The following is a 22,642-nucleotide window of genomic DNA, read 5'->3' on the forward strand; positions in this document are numbered from 1 at the left end:
TCCAGAATCCTTCCAGCGTTACAGTAATCCTGCCACCACTCGAATACGTGTGCAACCACTCTGATTTTTTTTTTCTAGTGAAAATAGTCTTTATTGGATATTTAGAAAACAGGATTATGGGAGGTATTTCTCCTTAAGAACTTTGGTACAATGGAACACGTGTGGAACAGTCAGTAACTGCCCCCGTCCCACAGGGCTGTTCACTCAGACAGCACAGCTATAAACCAATAAGCTGCCTAGGAAAACCTTAGCAATTTAAAATCATTTAGATACTTTATAGCTAAAATTTTTTCAAGTCCTATTTCATAGTAGAGCTTCCTCTTCTGACTGTTAAAGAAATGGCACAAAATTAAGCTAATCAGCGTGGCTTTTTGTATTTATTTTCTTTCTTTCCTGGGGGGAAGAAAACAGTAAATTCAACCTTTCCACAGCCACTTGAGTTTCACAGAGCTCTGAGTCCAACGCACCCGGCTCTTCCACAGAGAAACCAGTGCTCTTCACCGCCTGGGGCTCGTAGCCAGCACTCAGGGGCACACACTTCAGTTAGCAGACTGGGGAAAGAGCTCCTGCTATGGCAAAACAGGACGCCCTAGGGGGTTTTGTCTGTAGAGCCTGCTTTTGAGGTATTAGTTTGATATGGTTTTTTTCTTAAAGGAATCCTTTTTCCTATAGTGTAACTGCCCCCCGTTGTTACCAGTTATTATCTTCCTAGCTCAGCCCTCCTGCCCCTTTCCAGCCTCAGACTCTCCCTCAGTAGTTTCTGCTGCAGCAGATTTTGAGGAAAACTGCCATCAGTGGTGAGACATCATCCTTGGGAACCATCATCTCTGCCCTCAATTCAGGTAAAAGAAGAACAGCAGCTGCAGGCTTCATTTCTGGGATCATATCAACAAACCAGTCCAACTCAGGATCTCGTAGTGGCTTCTTTTTTACTTGAATTGGTAAACTCTTCTAAACCCAGTTCTGATAGAAACTTAAGCCTCCTTCCTTGTGACACTTTTGGTGGCTTGGTTTTGGTCTGGCTTCTCCCTACTTTGTGCAAGACCTACTTTTGGGGTAGGTTTGGACTCTTCAATGAGTAGAAGCAGAGTAGGAATGGCCTTTTGCTCCCCTGAGGGACCAGGTCTTGCAGCTGTGGTTCTGCCTCCATGGTTTATCTCGGTATCTTAGCTGCTAGGCTCAAAGTCATCCCACGTTTCCTCTGCAGTAGTTAGTGAGCGGGGCCTTGACAGCAGCATAGGGTTCTGTAGGACAGATATGTGCACTGACAGTTTTGGTTGCATACCCCTTTGGCGAGTAGGGTAGTCACTCTTCAGCCTTGTTAGATCTTGATGGGAAGTTTTCACTGTCTTCTGAGGTACCTTTTACATCTGAGATTCCATTCATGGGAAATGTAATAGGCTGAGAAAATCGATCACCTTCTGAGGAAAGGTCAGTAGTTTTCATAGAACTTGAGGCAGTGAGTTTGAAGCTGGTGGTCCTTTCTCCTCCCACCATCACCTCTGGTCCAAGGAGAGAGACCAGCACTGCTAGGCTGTGAAGAGTAACTGCCACAATGGAATCTCTGGTATCACGCTGGCCTGGTGATGCCTGTGGCAAGGGGACTTTCTTCAGCTGCTCCTGAGTGAAGTGCTCCACGTATGCCTTGAGGGGAGACAGTAGCACCTTCCACATGTGCTCCTTGTGAACCTCAAGCAGCTGGAGCAGCACGGGGTTCACCCATGACCAGAACAGGGCCAGCAAGAGCAGGCAAGGGGCTTCTGGGGTTTCTCTCTCTGTGTTGTTTTCATGGGGCCAAGCAGATGAGGAAGAAAACTCTTAAAGGCTACTGGCCCTGCACACACCAACTGATTAAGGGCAGAAGAGGCATCAACCATGATGCTATTAATTCCTCTCACAAGCAGCTGAAATACAAAGAATTCAGGGTTTTTTTCATCTTTACTCTTCAATGTTAAACTTTTCAAGAAATTCACAACTTCTAGAAAATCATTCCTGAAGAAGTCATGGGACAGTAAGGTGCAGAGTGCTGGCTATTTTAGAATGGGATTCAGCAAGGTCTGTTAAAAGCTGGGGAGAATGTCCACCAAAACTGAAATCCAGAGCTACCATTAATTTCCAGTGAGTGCCTTCTCCTTTTCAGGACCTCTGTAGCTGGAGACTGATGAGAGCAAAAACTAACCTGTAAAATCCCAAACAAACAAAGCCCTGGCTTACTTTTTTTTAACATCATCGGTGGTGGCAAACCTTGGTACTATGAGAGTAAACTTGATTTTGGAGACCAACCAATGAACATTTGATTCAAAGCACAGTGTGGTTTGAGTGGCTGCAGTGGGCAGGTAGTTAATCAGGGCTACGATTATCTGTTTCCATTTCATAAACCAGCCATCTGTGAAGGTAACTTTAAAAGAGCTACACCACTGGAATAGATAGTCTCCCAATGGGAATACTAGAAAGAACAATACTCATTTCTTATGTGTAGAGATACGTGTGTGAAACCTTACTCTAGTTACTCTGCAGATCCTTCACCTTCTTTAAAGAAGTTTAAGCAATTGGAATGGTCCCCAGAGAAGTTAGCATAGTCTTTTTCTAAGGAGTTAAGTATGTCTCCAACCCAAATCCCAGAACGTTAGAGCTTGAAGGGAAGGCCAATTCTAGTTTCTTCTCCACATAACCTTTGGAAGACCACATATAGCCTGCCTGTGGTATTTATGTCCAGCTCTAGTCAGGGTCCTATTACATGATTTCTCCAAATATATCATCTGCATCTAGCTCCAGCCAATTACTGGGTTTGTTTAGTCCAAGAGTGTCTTTAGATTAATGAACAGTGGCCTTTGCTCCAAAGCTCTGTGGATGAAGAAGAAAAAACAGATAAACACCTTGGTAGAAATATTGATTACGTGTGTTTTCCAGCTTCATGGCATGACCCCTAGATGCCTGTATATTTGCTCAGTTTTCCCACATCATTCTAGATACCACTAAGGTGCCTGTGTGCCTGTTCAACAGTACCTAGATAAGATCCACAGCAGTGGGAGCTTCATGACTGTGCCACACTATTCCATTTAAATGATGCAGATTCCATTTAAATCTGGCAGTCGCTGAGCTGGCATCCCTCTCTCAGCCTGAATCTCAGAGCTTAGGAAAAGTGGGAACCTCTGTTTCCTGCTCCTGGGCAGACTACAGCAGTTTTGACTTTTCATTGTCTGGCCATCCTCTGCCTGGACCTTGGCTCATTCTGTGTGACCTTGACCTCACTTCCCTTTCTGAGCCTCAGTTTCCACACTTAATGCAGTGGAAGGATTAGTTGAAGTTACCTTTTACAGACCCTTCAAAGGTTAACAGTAAAAGCTATCACGGATCGAAAGGTGTGTGCCACACTGTATCCTTTATACCTCCCTTTCATTTTTTTACCTGCACAGCACTTTTTAAGAGTTAGTTTTATTTATTTTTTTAATAATTTTTTTTATTTATTTGAGAGAGATACAGAGATAGCGACAGAGATAGCAAGAGAGAACACGAGCAGGGAGGGGAGGGAAAAGCAGGCTCCCTGCTGACCAGGGAGCCCAATACGGGGCTCGTTCCCAGGACTCTGGGATCATGACCTGAGCAGACGCTTAACCGACTGAGCCACCCAGGTGCCCCAAGAGTTAGTTTTATTTTTATCAGAGTTATTTACATGCTCATAATTTAAAGGAACAATAGGTTTTTAAGAATTACGACAAAAGCAAAACAAACTGGCCCCTCTTTACCCCTGTCATTTACTTCTCCCCAAATGTAATCACTTTTAATTCAAGCGATTCTCTTATTTACCTCCATATGTTGTTTTTATGTTTATATTTTATGCATAATTCAGGCATTTTTTAACTGACAACCCACTTTAGAAGTTGAAGATTTAACTGTTCTTAATCTCCTTGTCCCTTACCTACCCACATATACTTCCCTATCTTAATACCGTGATATCATTTTGATTAGATCAAAATTCAGTGTTTTGTCATTGTAATTTGTGGCATGCTATTTTCAGTTGAACCAAGTAGGGTACTATGATTACTTTTCCTTTGTTGCACATTTTGTTTTCAAAGTAGGTCTTGTTGATTCCTTTGTGGGTTTTTTTTGCTAGTACTGATTAATTCAGCCTAAACTCTTACTACGTACATCTCTCATTATGTTCAAGCACATTATATATTCTATCCATATCAAACTCTCAAAAAGAAGTCTCTTCTGAAGCCTTCTGAGTGCCTTGACATCTTCTTCACCTCCCTTTCATATTATTCCCAGTTTGCTCCTTCTCTGTCTTTGTTTTCCCATATAAATCTTAGATTGCATGTTTAATTTTACATGAAATCTTTTTGTTTTCTCTGAAGCTTCTCTTCATCCCTAGTGTTCTGCAGTCTCACCTAGGATGAGACACTGCCATGCTGGACCCTGTGTGTGCCCATCCTTTCTTTAGTTTCTTGAGATTTTCTTAAATTCTTTCGTCAGTAATTTTCTCCCACTTCTTTGTCTCTCTGCACTCCTTCTGGCACACGTTATTCAGAGATTGAACCTCTTGAACTTGTTCTGTAATATTCTTCACCCTCTTTATTCTTACCCCTATTCTCATTGACTTTTTGTTCGACTTTCTTCAAAGCTTTCCTCAACTCTGTTTTCCAAACTTTATGTTGAGTTCCTCGTATTTAGTGTCTTACTTTTAAAGTATCATTATCCATTATTCTAGTGGCATTTTCCAAAGGGTGTTTGGTGGAAAGCCAGTCCTACAAAATGATCTGCACAAAAGAATTTTACATACATTTAAGAAATTTGTCACATACATTTAGGAAAGGCTTATACTCTACTTCCCCACTCTCGGATATTTGCTTCTGCTATGAAGAGCTCTTTTTTGTTTTCTGAATTTTTTACTCAACTGTTTTTTAGGTTCACAGCAAACTCAAGCAGAAGGTCCAGAGATTTTCCATATACCCCTGCGTCCACACATGCATAGGCTTCTCCATTATTACCATCCCCCACCAGAGTACGAAGTACATTTGTTTCAAGTATGAAACACTGGAACCTCCATTGAAACATCATTAGCACCCAAGGTCCATAGTTTACATTAGGGTTCTCTCTTGGGGTTGTACATTCTATGGGTTTTCACAAATGTATAATGACATGTATCCACCATTAGAGGATAATACAAGATAGTTTAACTGTCCTAAAAATCCTCCATGCTCTGCCTATTCATCCGTCCTTGTCCCCTAACTCCTGGCAACCACTCATCTTACTGTTTCTATAATTTTGCCTTTTCCAGAACGTCATGTAGTTGAAACCATGCAGTATGTAGCCTTTTCACATTGGCCTTTTCACTTACTAATATGCATTTAAATTTTCTTCATGTCTTTTTCATGCTTGTTTCTTTTTAGGGCTGAATGATATACCATTGTCTGGCTATACCACAGTTTATCTATTCACCTACTGAAGGATGTCTTGGTTCCTTCAAGGTTTGGGTAATTATGAATTAAGTGGCTATAAACATCCATGTACAGGTTTTTTTTGTGGACATAAATTTTAAATTTCTTTGAGTAAATACCAATCCTTTGGAATGAGATTGCTGGATCGTATGGTAAGAGCGTGTTTAGTTTTTTAAGGTACTGCCAAACTGTCTTCCAAAGTGGCTGTACCATTTTGCACTCACCAGCAAGGAATGAGAGTTCCTTTTTCCACATCCTCGCCAGCATTTGGTGGTGGTAGTGTTCTGGATTTTGGCCATTCTAGTAGGCATGTAGTCATATTTCATTGTTTTAATCTGTATATCCCTGATGACATACAGGGAAAAGCATCTTGTCATATGCTTATTTGCTATTTGTGTATCTTCTTTGGCAAGGCGTCTACTTAACAGCATTGGCCCAGTTTTTAATTGGGTTGTTCATTTTCTTATTGTTGAGGGTTTTTTTTAAATTCTTTGTATATTTTGGAAAACAGTTCTTTATCAGGTGTGCCTTTTGCAGATATTTCCCCCACTCTGTGGCTTTTCTTCTCATTATCTTGATTGGGTCTTTCACAGAGCAGAAGATTTTACTTTTAATGAGTCCAGCTTATCAATTATTTCTTTCATGGATCGTGCCTTTGGTGTTGTATCTAAAAAGTCATTGCCATACCTAAGGTCATCTCGTTTTTCTCTGATTTTATTTTCTAGGAGTTTTACAGTTTTGAATTTTACACTTAGGTCTGTGAACTATTTTGAGTTAATTTTTGTGAAGGGTGTAGGGTCTATGTCTAGATCCCTTTTTTTTTTTCACATGTGGCTGTTCAGTTGATTTAGCACCACTTGTTGAAATGACTACGTTTTTCTCTTTTGTTTGGCCATTGTTCCTTTGTCACAGGCCAGTTAGCTGTATCTATGTGGGACTATTTCTCAGCTTTCTATCTGTTCCATTGATCTCTTTGTCTGTTCTTTCACACTGTCTTGTATACTGTTAGCTTTATAGTGAGTCTTGAAGCTGGGTAGTATCAGTCCTCCAAACTTGTATTGTGTTGGTTGACTGTTTAGAGTTTTCTTACCTCTCCATATTAACTTTAGAATCAGTTTGTCAGTAGCCACAAAATAACCTGCTGGGATTTTGATTGAACTGCATTGAATCTGTAGATCAAGTTGGAAAAAACTGAAATCTTGACAATATTGAGTCTTCCTGTCCATGAACATGAGATATCTCTCCATTTATTTAGTTTTCTCTTTCTCTTTTATTTTATTTTATTATATCATAAGTGTACTCTTTAATCCCCATCAGCTATTTCACCCATCCCCCCAGCCTCCCCTCTGCCAACCAAACTCAGTTTATTCTCTATAGTTAAGAGTCTGTATGTTAAGAGGTTTTTTTATCATTATTATTTCATTCATCAGAGTTTGTAGTTCTCCTTATATAAGTCCTGTACATATTTTGTTAGAGTTATACCTAAGTATTTTATTTTTGGAAGTACTAATGTAAATGGTACTGTGTTTTTAATTTCAGATTTCACTCATTCCTTACTGTTATATAGGAAAACAACTGACTTATGTATTAACCTTGTATCCTGCAACCTTGCTATAATTGTTTATCAATTCCAGGAATTTTTTTTGTCAATTCTTTCACATTCTCTACATAGACATTTGTGTCATCTGTGAACAAAGAGAGTTTTATTTCTTCCTTCCCAATTCTTTTATTTCCTTTTCTTACCTTATTACATTAGTCAGGACTTCCAGTACATGATAAAAAGTTGTGGTAGGATGCCTGGGTGGCTCAGTTGGTTAAGCGTCCAACTCTTGGTTTCAGCTCTGGTCATGATCTCAGGGTCATGAGATCAAGCCCTGCATCAGGTTCTGCATTCAGCATAGAGTCTGCTTGAGATTCTTCCCTCCCTCCCCCCGCAATTTCTCTCTCCCTCTGCTCCTCCCCCTGCTCACTCTCTCTAAAATGAATAAATACATAAAATCTTAAAAAAAAAGAAAAGTTATGGTGAGAGTGAACATGCTTACCTTGTTCCTGATCTTTGTGGGAAAGCTGCTAGTTTCCTACCATTAAGTGTGATGTTAGCTGAAGTTTTTTCCTAGATATTTATCAAGCTGAGGAAGTTCCCCTCTGTTCCTAGTTTGCTGAGAGTTTTTATCATGAATGGGTCTTGGATTTTTGTCACATGTTCTTTCTGCATCTATTGATATGATCATTTGATAGCTTTTCTTTAGCCTGTTCATGTGATGGATTACATTAATTGATTTTTAAATGTTTTGAACCAGCCTTGCATACCTGGGATAAATCTCATTTAGTTGTAGTGTATAATTCTTTTTATATATTGTTGGATTTGATTTGCTAATATTTTGTTGAGGATTTTTGCATCTATATTTATGAGAGACATTGGTCTGTAATTTTCTTGTAATGTTTTTGTCTGGTTTTAGAATTAGAATAATGCCTGCCACCTAGAATGAGTTAAAAAGTATTCTCTCTGCTTCTATTTTCTATAATTAGTAAAACGTATTTCTTAAATGCTTAGTAGAATTCACCAGTGAATCCATCTGAGTCTGGTGCTTTCTATTTTGGAAGATTATGAATTATTGATTCAACTTCTTTAATAGATACAGGCCTATTCAGATTATCTTTTCTTCTTGTATGAGTTTTGACAGATTGTGGATTTCATGGATTGGTCCATTTTATCTAGATTATCAAATTTGTGGGCCTAGAATTATTCATAGTATTCCTGTGTTATCCTTTCAATGACCATGGATCCATGGTGGTGTCCCCTCTTTTATTTCTGATGTTAGTAATTTGTGTCATCTTTTTAAAAAATTTAGCCTGTGCATCAAAAACTAATGATGTAATATATGGTGATTAACATAACAATAAAAAAAATTAAAAATAAAAAATAAAAAATTTAGCCTGTCTAAAGGCTTATTGATGTTAATCTTTTTGAAGAACCAGCTTTTGGTTTCATTGATTTTTTTTTTCTTCTGTCAACTTCCTGGTTTCAGTGTCATCAATTTCTGTGCTAATTTTTATTATTTCTTTTTTTATGTGTACTTTAGATTTAATTTGCTCTTTTTTCTAGTTTCCTAAAGTAGAAGCTTAGATTATTGATTTCAGATCTTCCTTATTTTCTAACGTACACACTCAGTGCTATATATTTCCCTCTATCCACAGCTTTTGCTGCATCCCAGAAATTTTGATAAGTTGTATTTTTATTTTCATTTAGTTCAAAATATATTTAAATTTCTTTGGAGATTTATTCGTTGGCCCATGTGTTATTTACAAATATGTTGTTTAACCTCCAAGTATTGGGGGATTTTCCACCTATCTTTCTGTTACTGATTTTTTATTTAATTCCATTGTGGTCTAAGAGCAAACATTGTATGATTTCTATTCCCTATAAATTTGTTGAGGTATGTTTTATAGCCCAGTATGTGGTTTGTCTTCATGAGTGTTTCATATGAGCTTGAGAAGAATGTGTGTTCTGCTGTTGTTGAATGATGTAACCTATAGATATCAATTATATCCAGTTGATTGATGATACTATTGTGTTCAACAACATCCTTACTAATTTTCTGCCTGCTGGATCTGTCCATTTCTGAGAGAGGGATGATGAAGTCTCCAATTATAATTGTGGATCCATCTGTTTATTCTTGGAATTCTATTAATTTTTACCTCTCATATTTTGATGGTCTGTTGTTAGGTGCATACACAGTAAGAATTGATATATCTCCTTAGGTAAATGACCTCTATATCATTATGTAATGCCCCTCTTTATCTATAGTAACTTTCCTTGCTCTGTAGTCTGCTGCATCTCAAATTAATATAACTATCCCCACTTTCTTTTAAGTACTGTTAGCATGGTATATCTTTCTCCACCTCTTTACTTTTAATCTATATGTCTCTTTATATTTAAAGTGGGTTTCTTGTAGGCAACATATAGTTGGGTCTTGTTTTTTGATCCACTTTCAGAATCTCTGTCTTTTTATTTATTTATTTATTTATTTATTTATTTATTTATTTATTTATTTATTATTTGAGAGAGCAGAGTGAGCAAGAATAGGAGTTGGGGGGGTGGGGCAGAGGGAGAAGCAGGGACCTTAACCAACTGAGCCACCCAGGTGCCCTAGAGAAGCAGGGAGCTTAGCAGGGAGCCCAATGCAGGGCTTGATCCCAGGACCCTGGGATCATGACCTGAGCCAAAGGCAGACGCTTAACTGACTGAGCCACCCAGGTGCCCCAGAATCTCTGTCCTTTAATTGGTGTATTTAGACCATTGATATTTAAAGTGATTATTGATATAGCTAGAAAATATCTACCATATATGGTCAGTTTTCTATTTGTTGCCTTTATTCTTTGTGCCTATTTTTGTCTTCCACTTTTTCTCTACCTTTGGTGGTTTTATTTGAGCATTTTATATGATTCCAATTTTTCTCCTTTTTTAGCATATGTTATACTTCTTTTTTATTATTTAGTGATTGCCCTAGAGTTTACAACTACATTTATAACTAATCCAAGTCTACTTTCAAACAGCACTGTACCACTTCACAGAAATAACAACATGTAATCCTATCCCTCCTTTCCATCCTCGTATAATTGCTGTCATTCATTTCATTTGTACAGAAGTGTAAGTAAGCATGTGTATATATACATAAACATACACAATCAAATACATTGCTGTTAAGAATTAGAAAATTAAGAGTTTTTTTCTACTTTTCCTATTTTCTAGTTTTTTTTCTATTTTTTCTATTTTCTGTTTTTCTATTTTTTTTCTATTTTGCTTTCATCTATTCCTTCTCCAGTGTTCTTCCTTTCTTTATGTAGATTTTAGTTTCTGATCCATATTATTTTCCTCCTCTCTAAGGAATTTCTTGAACCTTTCTTGCAAGGTAATCTACTAGCAACAAACTCCCCCCCCCTTTTTTTTTTGGTCTGAGAAAGCCTTTATTTCTCCTTCAGTTTTGAAGGATAATTTTGCAAGGTACAGAATTCTAAGTTGGTGGATGTTTTCCTGCAACACTTTAAGTATTTCACTCCAGTCTCTTCCTGCTCACATGGTTTCTAAGGATGTAATTTTTAGTGTTGCTCCTGTGTAGCTGAGGGGGCTTTTTGCCTCTGATTTCTTTCAAGATTTTTTCTTTATTTTTGATTTTCTGCATTTTTATATAATATGCCTAGTTGTAGGGGGTTTCTTAGTATTATCATGCTTGGTGTTCTCTGATCTTCTTGAATCTGTGGTTTGGTGTCTGATATTAATTTGGGGAAATTCTCTGTCCTTATGTCTTCAAAAATTTCTTTTGTTCCTTTCTTTCTTCTCCTTGTGGTATTCCTACTGTGTGTAGTGTTCCCACAGTTCCTAGATAGTATCTTGGTATTTTTTTTCTGTCTTTTTTTCTCTTTTTCAGTTTGGGAAATTTCTGTTGAGATATCATCAAACTCAGTGATTCTTTTCTCAGCCATGTCCACTAATAAGTCTACTAATGAGTCCATCAAAGGCGTTATTTTTTATTACACTGTTTTGGATCTCTAGCATTTCTTTTTGATTCTTTCTTAGAATTTCTGTCTTTGCTTACATTGCACATCTGTTTTGCATGCTGTCTACTTTATCCTTTAGAACCCTTAGCATATTAATCATAGTTCTAAATTCCCAGCCTAATAATTCAACATCCCTGCCATGTCTGAGTCTAGTTCTTATGCTTTCCAGTCTAAGGCTAGTTTCTTATGCATGTGCTTTAATCTTGCTCTCTGTCTCTTAAAACTGCAGTTTTTGCCTTTTAGTATACTTTGTAATTTTTCTCTTGATAGTCAGACATGATGTACTAGGTAAAAGAAGTTGTTGTAAATAGGCCTTTAGTAATGTGATGGTAAGGTGCTGGGGGAGGAAGAAATATTCTATAGTCCTATGATTAGGTCTCAGTCTTTTGAGGGGCCCATGCCCCTAGACTGTGAACTTCACCAGTATTTCTTATCCTCCCTTCCCTTAGGTGGGACAGGATGGCTGGAGGGGGCTGGAATTGGGTATTTTCCTTCTCCCGGATAGGTTAGACTCTGATCAAATCCTGGCAGGATTTGATAAAATAGCTCTGGTAAAATAGTTTTTCCTGAGGGCAGGCCTTGTTAAGAAGAGTAGAACACTCTGACATGTTTTTAAATGGTTCCTTTTCTGCACTCGCTGCTGGAAGCATGAGGGCATTTTTCTCCAATATTCACTATGAGAACATCGGTTGAGCTCCTGAAGATGACTCACAAAAGTGTGGGACACCCCCCTCCATAACTGGGTTCCCCCCCAGAATCTTTAACTCTCAGACTTGTCCACATTAAACTTCCAGCAATTCATCAGTTACAATTTAGATTTTCCTACCTTGGCACTGGTTACTGTGGAGGTTTCTGCTCATGGGTTTCTGCTTGGTAAAATGTGATATTCTGTATTCACCTATCTCTCCAAACTTGGGTGGCAGCAGTTTACCCTGTGACCTCACTTCTCTGATAGATCTAAAAAAGATTATTAATCTTTCCATTTGTTCAGCTTTTCACTTGTTGTTTGGTTGGAGTGGCTACTTCCAACCTCCTTATATACTGAACCCTTCTCTGATGTGTTGTTTGTTTGTTTTTTAACGACCTCTGATTTCGTGGGTGCAGTACAGAACTGAAACAGGACAGTTATAAATATTTTCACAACCTTAAGATTAGGAAGGATTTTAAAAAATAAGACAAAAGCATAAAGTATAAAAGAAAAGGTATATAACCTTTTATATACCAGGAAAGAGTGATATCAAAATATTCAACTATATTAACAGTAAGACAGCTCATCTCTCTTCCACATGGCATCATTTGGGGTGGCTCAGTTGGGGCTGGAGAATCCAATTCCAAGATGGTTCATTCACATGGCTAGCAAAATTGGTGCTGGCTGTTGGTTCTTCTCTACATGGACATCTCCAAAGGGTAGCTTGGACTTCCTCATACCATGGTGGCTGCATTCCAAGAGCAAGTATCCCAAGAGACAGGAAGTGGAGGCTTCCAGTTTTGTAAGACTTAAGCCCCAAAATTAGCATAGCATCATTTCCACCATAGCCTACTGATTAAGCAGTCATGGAGCTCAGATTCAAGAGAAGAATAGACCCTACTCCTTTATGAGAAGAGGGTCAAAGTATTATGGATATTTACAAACCATTTCACCCTACTCTCTGGACATAAATTACTTACATTTTTCCCACTTGGGAAATTTATTCTTCTTGCAAGATTCTCCATTAAAAGTCCCATCCCTTTACAACATCAGGCTCTGGATCTAGGATCTCATCATCTAAATCAGATCCACGTGCAAATGAGACCTCTCAAGTGCAGATTCTCAAGTGTAGAAGCTCCTTGAGTGTAGTTCTTCTCAATCTGAAGATCTGTAAACTAAAGAAAAACATTGTCTGCTCCCCACATACCCAACATACAATGGTGGGACAGGCATAGGATAATTTACAGATACACCTGTTCAAAAGGGAGCAGTGACTGGTCTGTAGAAATTCTGAAATCCAGCTGGGCACATGTTGGCCAGTTCCTTAATTATTAGATCCAATACTACTTTCCTGGGGTTGTTTTCCATGGGTCTTGGTTTTGTTTCCTGAATCATCCTTCCTTTTCCATGAAAACTGAGATTGCTTTCTTGGTCTTCGTCCCATCTGTAAAAGGTTTGGGTCTGAAAGGATTCTTTTCATTTTGTACCATTTCTGTCCCTTTGAGTCTGAGCTGGCGATGCTTCCACCAGAATGACTCTCTTGGAAACTTGAGGGGTTTTCTATGAATGCTATTGAGATTTCCTTCATTAGACAAAACCACACCTTGAACCTTCTGAAGCTAAGCCCTTCTTTACTTTGGGCTTCCTGTATGGCTGCTTTGAGACAATGCCCTTGAGATTCTTAAAAAACTTACCATTTAAGGGAGAGAATCTGCAAAAGTGGCCCTTGAGATTCTTCAAGGGCCTTTTGGTCAGAAAGAACATGAAGCACATATAGTCTTAAATCATTCTGGCCCCTTAACAAAATATTTTATTGCCCCATTCTGGATTTGACCCTTTCTTAATTTAGAATTGTTTGTCTTCTGGAAGGACTGGAAATGAGAAGCACTTTATTTGTGGACTCTGTGAGTCCTGGGCTTATTTTTTATTTGGGTTTTTGTTTTTGTTTTTTAAGCTCATCTCATTTTGCATTTTTGTCATATGCAGTAAGAAGCCACCTGCACTTTCATTACTTTTGTCTGAAAATCTCTGGCTACTTCACTGAGTCCACCAGGTACATTTACTTCCTGGTTCCAGGTTACTGCAGGTAACAGTTTGTCAAACTCTACATCACTACGTAGCAAGTGTCTCCCATCCTCCATCTTCCAGTAAGGTTTTCCTCATTTGCCTTAAGCTCTTCCTGGCAGCCTCCTCAAAACCTGTAGGTGTCCATTCTCAAGTTTCTCAAGAAGCATTGTCAGACTGGACTAATAGGGATAGAGATCGTACAAAATGAAAAGAATCCTTTGACCCCCAACGTTTTATAGGCTTCTCTTCAAGCCCCTTTATGCTTTCACCCATACCCTTTTTTGGGGCCCTTTATTGCTTTTTTCCAGTACCACAATCCCTTTCAGTAATCTTTTGCTACATAGCAAACCACTGCCAGACTTCATGGCTTAAAACAACAATGTGGGCAGGGTGAGATGGCAGTCACTTGCATCATTCCATGCAGTGTCAGCTGAAGTGGCTTGACTAGAATCAGAGGACCCCCTTCCACCATATGGCTGACAAGCTGGTTTTGGCTGTTGGTTTCTCTCCACATAGACCTCGCCACAGGGTGCCTTTGCCTCTTCACACATGGTAGTTGGGTTCTAAGAGTGAATGTCCCAAGAAAGAGGACATGGAAACTGTCAGCTTCTTAGTTAAGCCCTGGGCCCAGAAACCGGTACAGTGTCATTTCTACATAGTCTGTTGGTCAAGTATCACAGAGATCGATGGAGGGGATGTCAAAGGTTTGGGAGCCGTGTTTTTGTTTATTTAAGTTTTTGTTGTTGTTGAGGTGGGGGGAACCACTTTTTTAAACTGCCACGGTCTTTTAAAGGTTTTATAGCTTAGGGGTGTCTGGGTGGGCTCAGTCGGTAAAGTGTCTGCCTTCTGCTCAGGTCATGATCTTAGAGTCATGGGATTGAGCCCCCGCGTCAGGCTCCCTACTCAGCAGGGAGTCTGCTGGAGATTTCTCTCCCTCTCCCGTACTCATGCTTGCTCACTCTCTCAAATAAACAAGTAAATCTTTAAAAAATAAATAAATAAAGGTTTTATAGTTTGCCTTTTATATTTCACCCTTTAATCCATGTAGAATTTCTTTTTTGTAGTTATCACTGGACTGGTTATATTTTTTCCTTTTCATGTGTTTTAATTAAGGAAAATTTATGTGCAGTGAAATGTACATATCTTAATGTACAATTAGATGAGTTTTATTCTGTGCAAGCACCATGTAACCACAACCTCAGTCAAGATAAAAATCATTTCTACCACCCCTAGAAGTTACATCATGCCTCCTTACAGTCAGCCTTCTCACCTACCTTTTTTTTTTTTTTAAAGATTTTATTTATTTATTTGTCAGAGAGAGAGACCGCACGCACAAACAAGGGAAGGGGCAGGCAGAGCAAGCAGAGGGAGAAGCACGCTCCCCGCTGAGCCGGGAGCCTGATGCAGGACTCAATCCCAGGACCCTGGGATCATGACCTGAGCTGAAGGCAGACGCTTAACTGACTGAGCCACCCAGGCATCCCTGTCCTACCTTTATTCTGATTTCTATTCCTATAGATTAGACTTCCTTGTGCTTGAACTTAATATATAAATGGAATTATACTCTATGTACCTTTTGTGTCTGGTTTCTTTGACTAAAAATAATGTTTTTGAGAAGCACCCTATCAATAGTTCCTTCTTTTGTACTACTAAGTGCTATTCCAATAAATGCATATACCACAATTTGTATATGTATTCTCTTGTTGACAGACATTTGGGTTGGTTCTAGTTTTAGGCTGTTATGACTAAGTTGCTATGAACATTCTTATGGGTGTCTTTTCATAGATCTAGGTCTTCGTTTATTTTAACTACTCTTCTTACCTCTTGGAGTTCCTACATTTTTACTTGTTTTGTTTTCAGTGAAAGAGTCATATCATGACATGCAAGTCCTAGCTATTTCTTTTTTTTTTTTTTTTTTAAAGAATTTATTTATTTATTCAAGAGAGAGAATGAAATAGAGAGCATGAGAGGGGGAAGGGTCAGAGGGAGAAGCGGACTCCCCGCTGAGCAGGGAGCCCGATGCGGGACTCGATCCCGGGACTCCAGGATCATGACCCGAGCCGAAGGCAGTCGCCCAATCAACTGAGCCACCCAGGCGCCCCAAGTCCTAGCTATTTCTTAACGGACATCACCCAGTCCTTTCATTAGATCTGCCTTTACACCCATCTCCAGAGGTAGCTGCCCATTCTTCACTCTTTTGTGAATTATAAGATGAAACAGCTGGATTCTCATCTTTGCCCATTCTTGGTTAAGGATTCGGCCTTCTTGGGTCTACTCAGTCAATTGCTACTTTGCTTATCTGCTCTCCAGCTTCCAAAATTTTAAGCTGTCTCCTTTATTGTGTGACTCATTTTGGAGGATTTGGGGAGAGAACAGAATTGAATGTGTATTTCAGTTCATCTTGCCTACCCTTTACTTTTCCCTTCTTTCTTTTCCGCCTCTCACCTTCCACATCTCGCCTTTCTCTTACTGTTTTCCATTTCCTTCTCTCCGTCTCGCTTTCCCTTTGAATCAGGTGAGGAGTCCTCAGACAGCATGTTGCACAGCTTTCTCACTTAACAGAGGCTAAAGCTGAGGCCCGCTAGATGAGGACACAGTCCGTCCACAGCCAACATGGCTACCGCTCTTAGCTTTTTTGCCTTTAAGAGCAAGAAAGACCTTTTGCCCACCTGTTCCTCCTTCAGCAGTGTGAGAAAGCAGAGTACCCTGCTCAAGTAGGTCCTAGAAGGCACATCAGAAGAGAGGATGTCATAGCTGAGCAGGCTGCTGTGGGTCCTCTCCGGAGACCAAGGAAGCACCTCTGTTGCAGACTGCCTGGTGCTCCCGCACCCCCTCTGTCCCCCACCCAGCAGCGTGCCAGCTAGGGGCTACCGTAGGAGAGTGCCCAGCCGGCCGACAGGGGAAACTGCTGAAACACACAACACTCTCTGGATGGGCCCCTCCGGCCCTTTCTGTGGTTTTCTTCATTCCCATGTTTGTCTATTTTACTACTTTCTTTGGGCCTGGGTGTTAGTGCAGAAGATAACAAAGGGACTCCAAGGCCCAGAACAGAAACCAGGTGACCCATGGTGTGACCATTCTAAGTACAAGGCCAAACACACACACATACACACTCCGGCTAACATTGCCATGGCCCCTACCACTCCTTACACACGTAATATGAGATACAAAGACTATGTGAGGTGACCGAGTCCTGAACATGAAAGGACATACATCTGGGGAATTGTTTAGATTCCCTTTTCAGTGCACAGAAGACAAAGTACAAGTTCTGTGCCTTGGCTTTTGGTCTGGGCTGTCCGTCCAGGGGGCTGTGTTCCCAGAGCCTTTGGTCATGGAATTTGGGCTGGTTGCAGCTGGACACAGCCACCCTCTGCCCCCTCCCAGGGTTTCACCAGCCTAGCAGCTGAGAATCCTGCTAGGGACCAGAGCCCAGAGTGTGTGAGACAGAAGAGAGCACTGTTCTGTCACTTCTGTACCCCGGACGCTCTTTAAGCTGCTTTGACTCTTTGTCTCTGCAGTTTGTATTTACTTGAACAAGAATGGCAGCCCAGGCCCCCACTTAGATAAGAAGAAGGTCCAGCTGCTCCCTGACCATTTTGGGCCAGCCCGCGCCTCCGTGGTGCTGCAGCAGGCTGTCCAGGCTTGCATCGACTGTGCGTACCATCAGAAAACCGTCTTCAGCTTCCTGAAACAGGGCCACGGCGGTGAAGTGATCTCAGGTAAGCACCCTGGGGCTGATGTGGCCTCCTAGCCAGGGGGGCAGGCCTTCTCCACTGGCTGATTTCTGGCAAGGCCTCCTGGTTCCTACTTCACGCCTACAGGCTCTGGAGAAATGGGAAGGGATTCCGTTCCGCCGAGAGTCCTCCTTTTCAACTCCCGGAACCCCTCTGAGCCTTATGCACACCTCTGCCAAATAGAATACCCACACAGACTCTGCTTAACCAAGCCTCTAGGCAGACTCCTCTCCTGTCTGCCTGCTCGGCCTCTGCATACAGGAAGTAGATGTGTGTTGCTGTAAAGGCATTCCAGAAGAAAGAATCCAGAGGGGCTACACTGTGGCAACAGGAGCTTCTCCAGACTGCCACAGCCTCCCTCCTGGCCTTGGGGGACCACGGGACTCTTGTCATGTTCTTCTCACTCCTCAGCTGCCTGGTCCTAAGCCAGCCCTGTTACAAGGAAGTTGAATCCCAGGGCAGAGTGGGAAAAACCATTCCCTCTCTCTCTCTTCTGCTCTGTGTGATTCAACTAGACCGTGTTCTGTGTTTTTTTGTTTTCACTGAGAATATCCACTTTTCCTGTTGTGCCATGGTTCTGTTTCAGTGTTCCCAAGTCCAGAACCCCACTCCTTACCTACCAAACCTATGAAGACTTAACCTGGAGCCTTTCAGTCTCAACTGTGCGATACTGCATAGTCTCCCACCCCTTCCCTCTAACGAGTTGCAATATCCGGCCTCAGGAGAGCCAGCTGACTTGGCAGACCCCAGGAGTACCTGTATTCTTGTAGAAGACCCCACAAGTAACTGTATTTTGTTAGCACACCTTTAGTGAGCCTTTATTATATGTCAGAGGTTATTGCTAGACCCTGGCCAGGGGAGGGGCAGGACAGAGGACAGGGGAGAAGGGTTCTAATGTGTGAGAAGTGCACACAGGGTAGTGGGAGAGCCCAGGTGAGGGAGCAGTTGGCTATGTGGAGGATGAGGGCAGGCATGGAAGGCATTGTTCTAGACGGCTGAGGACTGCTGGGAAATCAAGCCTTCCTTTCCTTCTGAGGCCAAGACTTCTGTGCGGTAGTCTTCGGGGACCCGCCCTGCTTTGCTGCCTCTGTGGAGTTGCTGTCACCCACAACTTTTCTAGGGTTCTTGTGCCCTGAAACTGGATCCTGGGAATGGCCTATCTCTCCATTTCCTTGCTGCCCTCAGAGACAAATGCAAAGGCTTTCTGCTTTGTAAGGATTATACAGATAGTTCTTGAATAGAAATAGATAGGGAGTAAAATAAAACCAAGCGTGGAATGGTTCCAAATGTTGCTGAAACTCTAGTGCCCTCCTACAGATCAGATCGTGCACCTAAAGCGTTGCTGGCAACAGCTGTATTCTCCTCGTCTGCCCAGTTTCTCTGTTCTTGGGCAGTTCTTATGGAAAGAGAACCCGAAATGAGCAGATTTCCTGGAGGAAGCCCAGCCAACTGATGGAGCAGATAGAGTTACATTCACAGTTGTTTTCACAAGTTGAGTAAAATCACTTCAGAGCCCAGGTGCACCAGACCTGGCCTGGCCACTCCCATTTCAGCAAGCCCTTTGGAGTTGGAGGCAAAAATCAAATCCTTGGAAGGGGAAGGGAGGGGAAGGGAGGGGTAGCGAGGCGAAGGGAGGGAGGGAAAAACCCCGGGCACTGCTTGCTTTGTGTAACCAGGTAAGCGGGAGGCTGGGCTCCTCCTGCCCCTCGCTGCCCTGCACTGCCAGGCTGACGTGCTCAGCCCTGTTTCCTTCATTCCACAGCCGTGTTTGACCGTGAACAGCACACTCTCAACCTCCCAGCCGTCAACAGCATCACCTACGTCCTGCGCTTCCTGGAGAAACTCTGCCACAACCTTCGCAGTGACAATCTGTTTGGCAACCAGCCCTTTCCACAGGCTCCCTCGCCACTCACCGCCCCCGGCTACGGCCACAGCCACGACAGGTACCTACCAGGTAGGAGCTGGGATGGGGCCTGGGCCAAGGAGGGGGCACAGGGCTGGTCGCGGTGCCGGCCGGAGCCCAGGCCGGCCCTCACACCTGCCAGCCCGGCCCCCATGCTCCAGAGATCTGGCTTTGCGTCCCTCGCCTTGGCCGCGGCGCCCGGGACTCCTTGGTCCCTTCCCGACTTTGCCCTCTCCTGCGTTTTGTCTCCTCTCCAGCTAGGGTTAACCTTCTGTCCTCTGGATGTTGATCCCTAGAAAACGGTGGTTCACAATTCCCTTTCTGAGCCCCACGCAGCATGGGGGGCCACCCCGAAGTCACAGCACCCCTCCCCGGGTGAAGCCGGGAGCAAACGCCTAAGGGAGCTCTCCCTTGCCAACAGGAAGGTTTAGTCTCAGGCCATAGATTGGGAAATATGCTCCCCAGTGACTGGCCGTCCGCTCTTTCCGCTCTTTCCTTTGGCGCATGGCCCTAGCTCCTCCAGCACTGCTCGTCTAGCAAGTCGATTCAGGCTCCTGCCATGGGCAGCCCAAGCTGGAAAATAGCTCTCTCAGTTAGCAGAGCAGACCTGCAGCGGGAAAGCGGAGGCCGCGTGGCCGGGGCCGGAACAGTGACTAAGCACTTCCGAGAGAGGTTGTGGAGGGAAGGGAACTGAGCATTGCTCATCTGGGGCCCGGGACCCAGCATGGCAGGGAGGGGAGCAGAGCTCGGCCCCACACGTAGCAAGTAGGTCGTGGAGAGAGAGGGACCTCATCCTGGGGAGGAGAGGAGCGGAGAGCTGGTGCGGTCAGCAGGCCGTGCTGTCCGTCGCTGAGGGAGCCGAAGTCTGAAAGGTGCCCCCTCTGACCTGCACGAGTCTTGTTCCCACACTGCCTCCCCCAGCGTCTTTTTATCATTCTCTTAACTCACTCCTGATAAAAGTGCCACTTCTCGAGAAGGTGCCTGCTCACCCAGCGCCCCAGCCCTGCCTCCATCTAGACCTCTGCACCCCAATGAGCATTGCTCCTATGACTTGCGTGCAGGGCAAAAAGACAACCTGAATTTCAAATACTCCTTGGGAGGGCCAGACCGGCCTGGTCCCTGCATACATGTCTGTGCCCCCTCACTGCTCCACTTCTTGGGAGGGAACTTCTCTAACCTGCTGTCCTGCTTGCTTTCATCATCAGAATCTGAGAACAGAAAAAAAATGTTCTTAGCATGTTGCACTGGGGGACTGGGCTGGGCACGGTGGCGGTGGGGCAGACAAAGGCAGCTGGTTAAATATCCTTAGCTGTTGGCCTTCAGGAACTCTGAACTGCACTCAGTAATGAAAGTGAGGCCTCCCTGAGCTTCTGCAGGAATGGATACATGAGAGGGGGTCGTGTACACTTAGGCTAGCTGCTAGTCTAGAGAGAGATTTCTCCAAGAACCAGGAGCCCAGAATTCTTCAGTGGAGTGGCAGCATTAAGAACGAAGAGAATCAAACTAGTAGCAGCGGGCCGAGACTGGCAGGGATGTGCGCACGGGGCTTGCGGTCACAGAGGGAGTTTGGAGTTGAGGCCTGAGGTTTCCTGGGAATTCTGCTCCACTTTGCATCCTCTGATTCAGCTGCCAGATAGGAGGAAGCAAGCTTTAGCCACTCTGCCCTCTTGCCTCGCCAGCAAGAGACAAAGACCAGGTTATCACACCCCACCATTGGCTGCCCCTCTTCCTACCCTCATTTTCAGACAGATTCAGCCAACCCTCTGGGCCTTCCTGTGCTCACTCTCTAACTTCTGTGTCCCATCCTGGGTGCTTAGCAACTTGGCTGCTCTCACCCCAGTTTCTGTTTGCTTCCCTGAAGCAGTTGTGCCCAGACAAGCCAGAGCTTTGCCTAGATTTCTCACTCCTCTGTGCTGCTTCACTTATCTTTCCCGCCTGCTTACCTGCCTGCCTGCCTTCCTGACTCTTTGCTCCACCTCTGATCATCTGTCATTTCCTGTGCTTTCCTGATTACTTACCCCCGCCCCTGCCAAAGAGTCTGATCTGCACAGGGCTGTCTTTTGCTTTGCCCCTTGGATCTGGGGTTTCTCACTCCCACCCTTCTGCCCAGCTACACACTTCTGCTAGTTCAACATCCAAAGCTACCACCTCTCTTATCCAGGTACTTAAGGAGCCTTCCCATCCGCTGCCCTGTAGCTTGTCTCCACACTACCCTAGCCCTTAGGGTCTCGGCCTGACTGACCATGCACTTCTGGTATAGCAGATAAGTCATCAAATGCAGATCCCATTAGACTTCCTCACCTGCGGTGAGACTTGACTTTTTTCCTCCAGTGTTTTATTTTGAAAAACTTAAAACCTACAGAAAAGTTGTACAGATAGTGCAGTGAGCAACCATGCACTCTTCACCTAGATTTACCACTTCACCTTTTGCAATATTTACTATACCTGTTCTCTAAGTCTGTGTATTTTTATTTACTGAACCATTTGAGAGTTAACTACAGATGAGAGACTTGATCCTTAATAAACTTCCCTATGTGTCTCCTAGGAACAGGGAACACAATACTATTCTCGCACTGAAGAAATTTAACATTAATAAAATCTACCAGCTGATATATATAGGCCGTATCAAGTTTCCCCAGTTGTCCCAATAATGTCGTTGTAGCTGCTTTTTTCCCCTAATCCAAGATCCAGTGAAGGACCATCCATTACATGTAGTTGTTCTATCTCTTTACTTCACTTTTTCAGCAGCCACTTCTCAGACTTCGTTTTCTACCTTCCATCCCATGCCATGGGCATTTTGGAAAGTGCAAGCCGGCTGTCAGACACTCTGCGCCAGCCACTGTCATGGCCTCTGGTGAGCCAGAGGCGAACTGGCTCCATCCCCGCCAGGAAAGCGTGCCCGCTGAGAGGGGGCTGCAAGGACACGTGCATGTGGGGTGAGCCGGAGTGACAATGAGCAAGGTGAAAGCAGAGGTCAAGCGGGGTTTCTGGGGGAAGACAGTGTCAGATTAGGGTCGCTTCTTCAGAACTCCCCACGCGGCTGTGTCAGGTGAGAGGCCTGTGAGGGTTAGGTGAGAGAGAGCTCCTTCCGGCCCTCAGAACTGACAGCATGAGACAGGAGATGGCTCATTTAGCTGGTCCCAGGGACTCTTCCTCTCAGCTGTAACTGAAGCCACCCAGCATTCACCTCTGGGTCTGCTGCTTGGGGATTGCCCAGATTCCTCTCTGCTGGAGGAAGAGATTCATTTGT

The 22,642-nt window shown here is 43.1% G+C and overlaps 1 protein-coding gene and 1 pseudogene across 5 annotated transcripts in view; one reads left to right on the forward strand and one right to left on the reverse strand.

The window, feature by feature from the left end:
* The window catches only part of SCMH1 (Scm polycomb group protein homolog 1), a 118,658-nt gene that overhangs the window by 79,172 nt on the left and 16,844 nt on the right, over window positions 1–22,642 (forward strand). For 3 of the 5 annotated variants that reach the window (XM_025856567.2, XM_073902805.1, XM_073902806.1), the window contains 2 exons: window positions 17,274–17,474; window positions 19,252–19,443. In XM_025856567.2, coding sequence (XP_025712352.1) covers window positions 17,274–17,474; window positions 19,252–19,443 — 393 coding nt within the window. Of the gene's footprint in view, window positions 1–17,273; window positions 17,475–19,251; window positions 19,444–22,137; window positions 22,329–22,642 lie in introns of all 5 variants that reach the window. The other 2 variants (XM_073902803.1, XM_073902804.1) reach the window with 1 other exon arrangement.
* Window positions 691–16,209, reverse strand: LOC112811603 (protein-associating with the carboxyl-terminal domain of ezrin pseudogene; annotated as a pseudogene).

The sequence above is a fragment of the Callorhinus ursinus genome, unplaced genomic scaffold, assembly GCF_003265705.2.
Source record: "Callorhinus ursinus isolate GAN/ISIS: 27379988/994484 unplaced genomic scaffold, GSC_fseal_2.0 scaffold18, whole genome shotgun sequence".
In the NCBI taxonomy this organism is placed as follows: domain Eukaryota; kingdom Metazoa; phylum Chordata; class Mammalia; order Carnivora; family Otariidae; genus Callorhinus; species Callorhinus ursinus.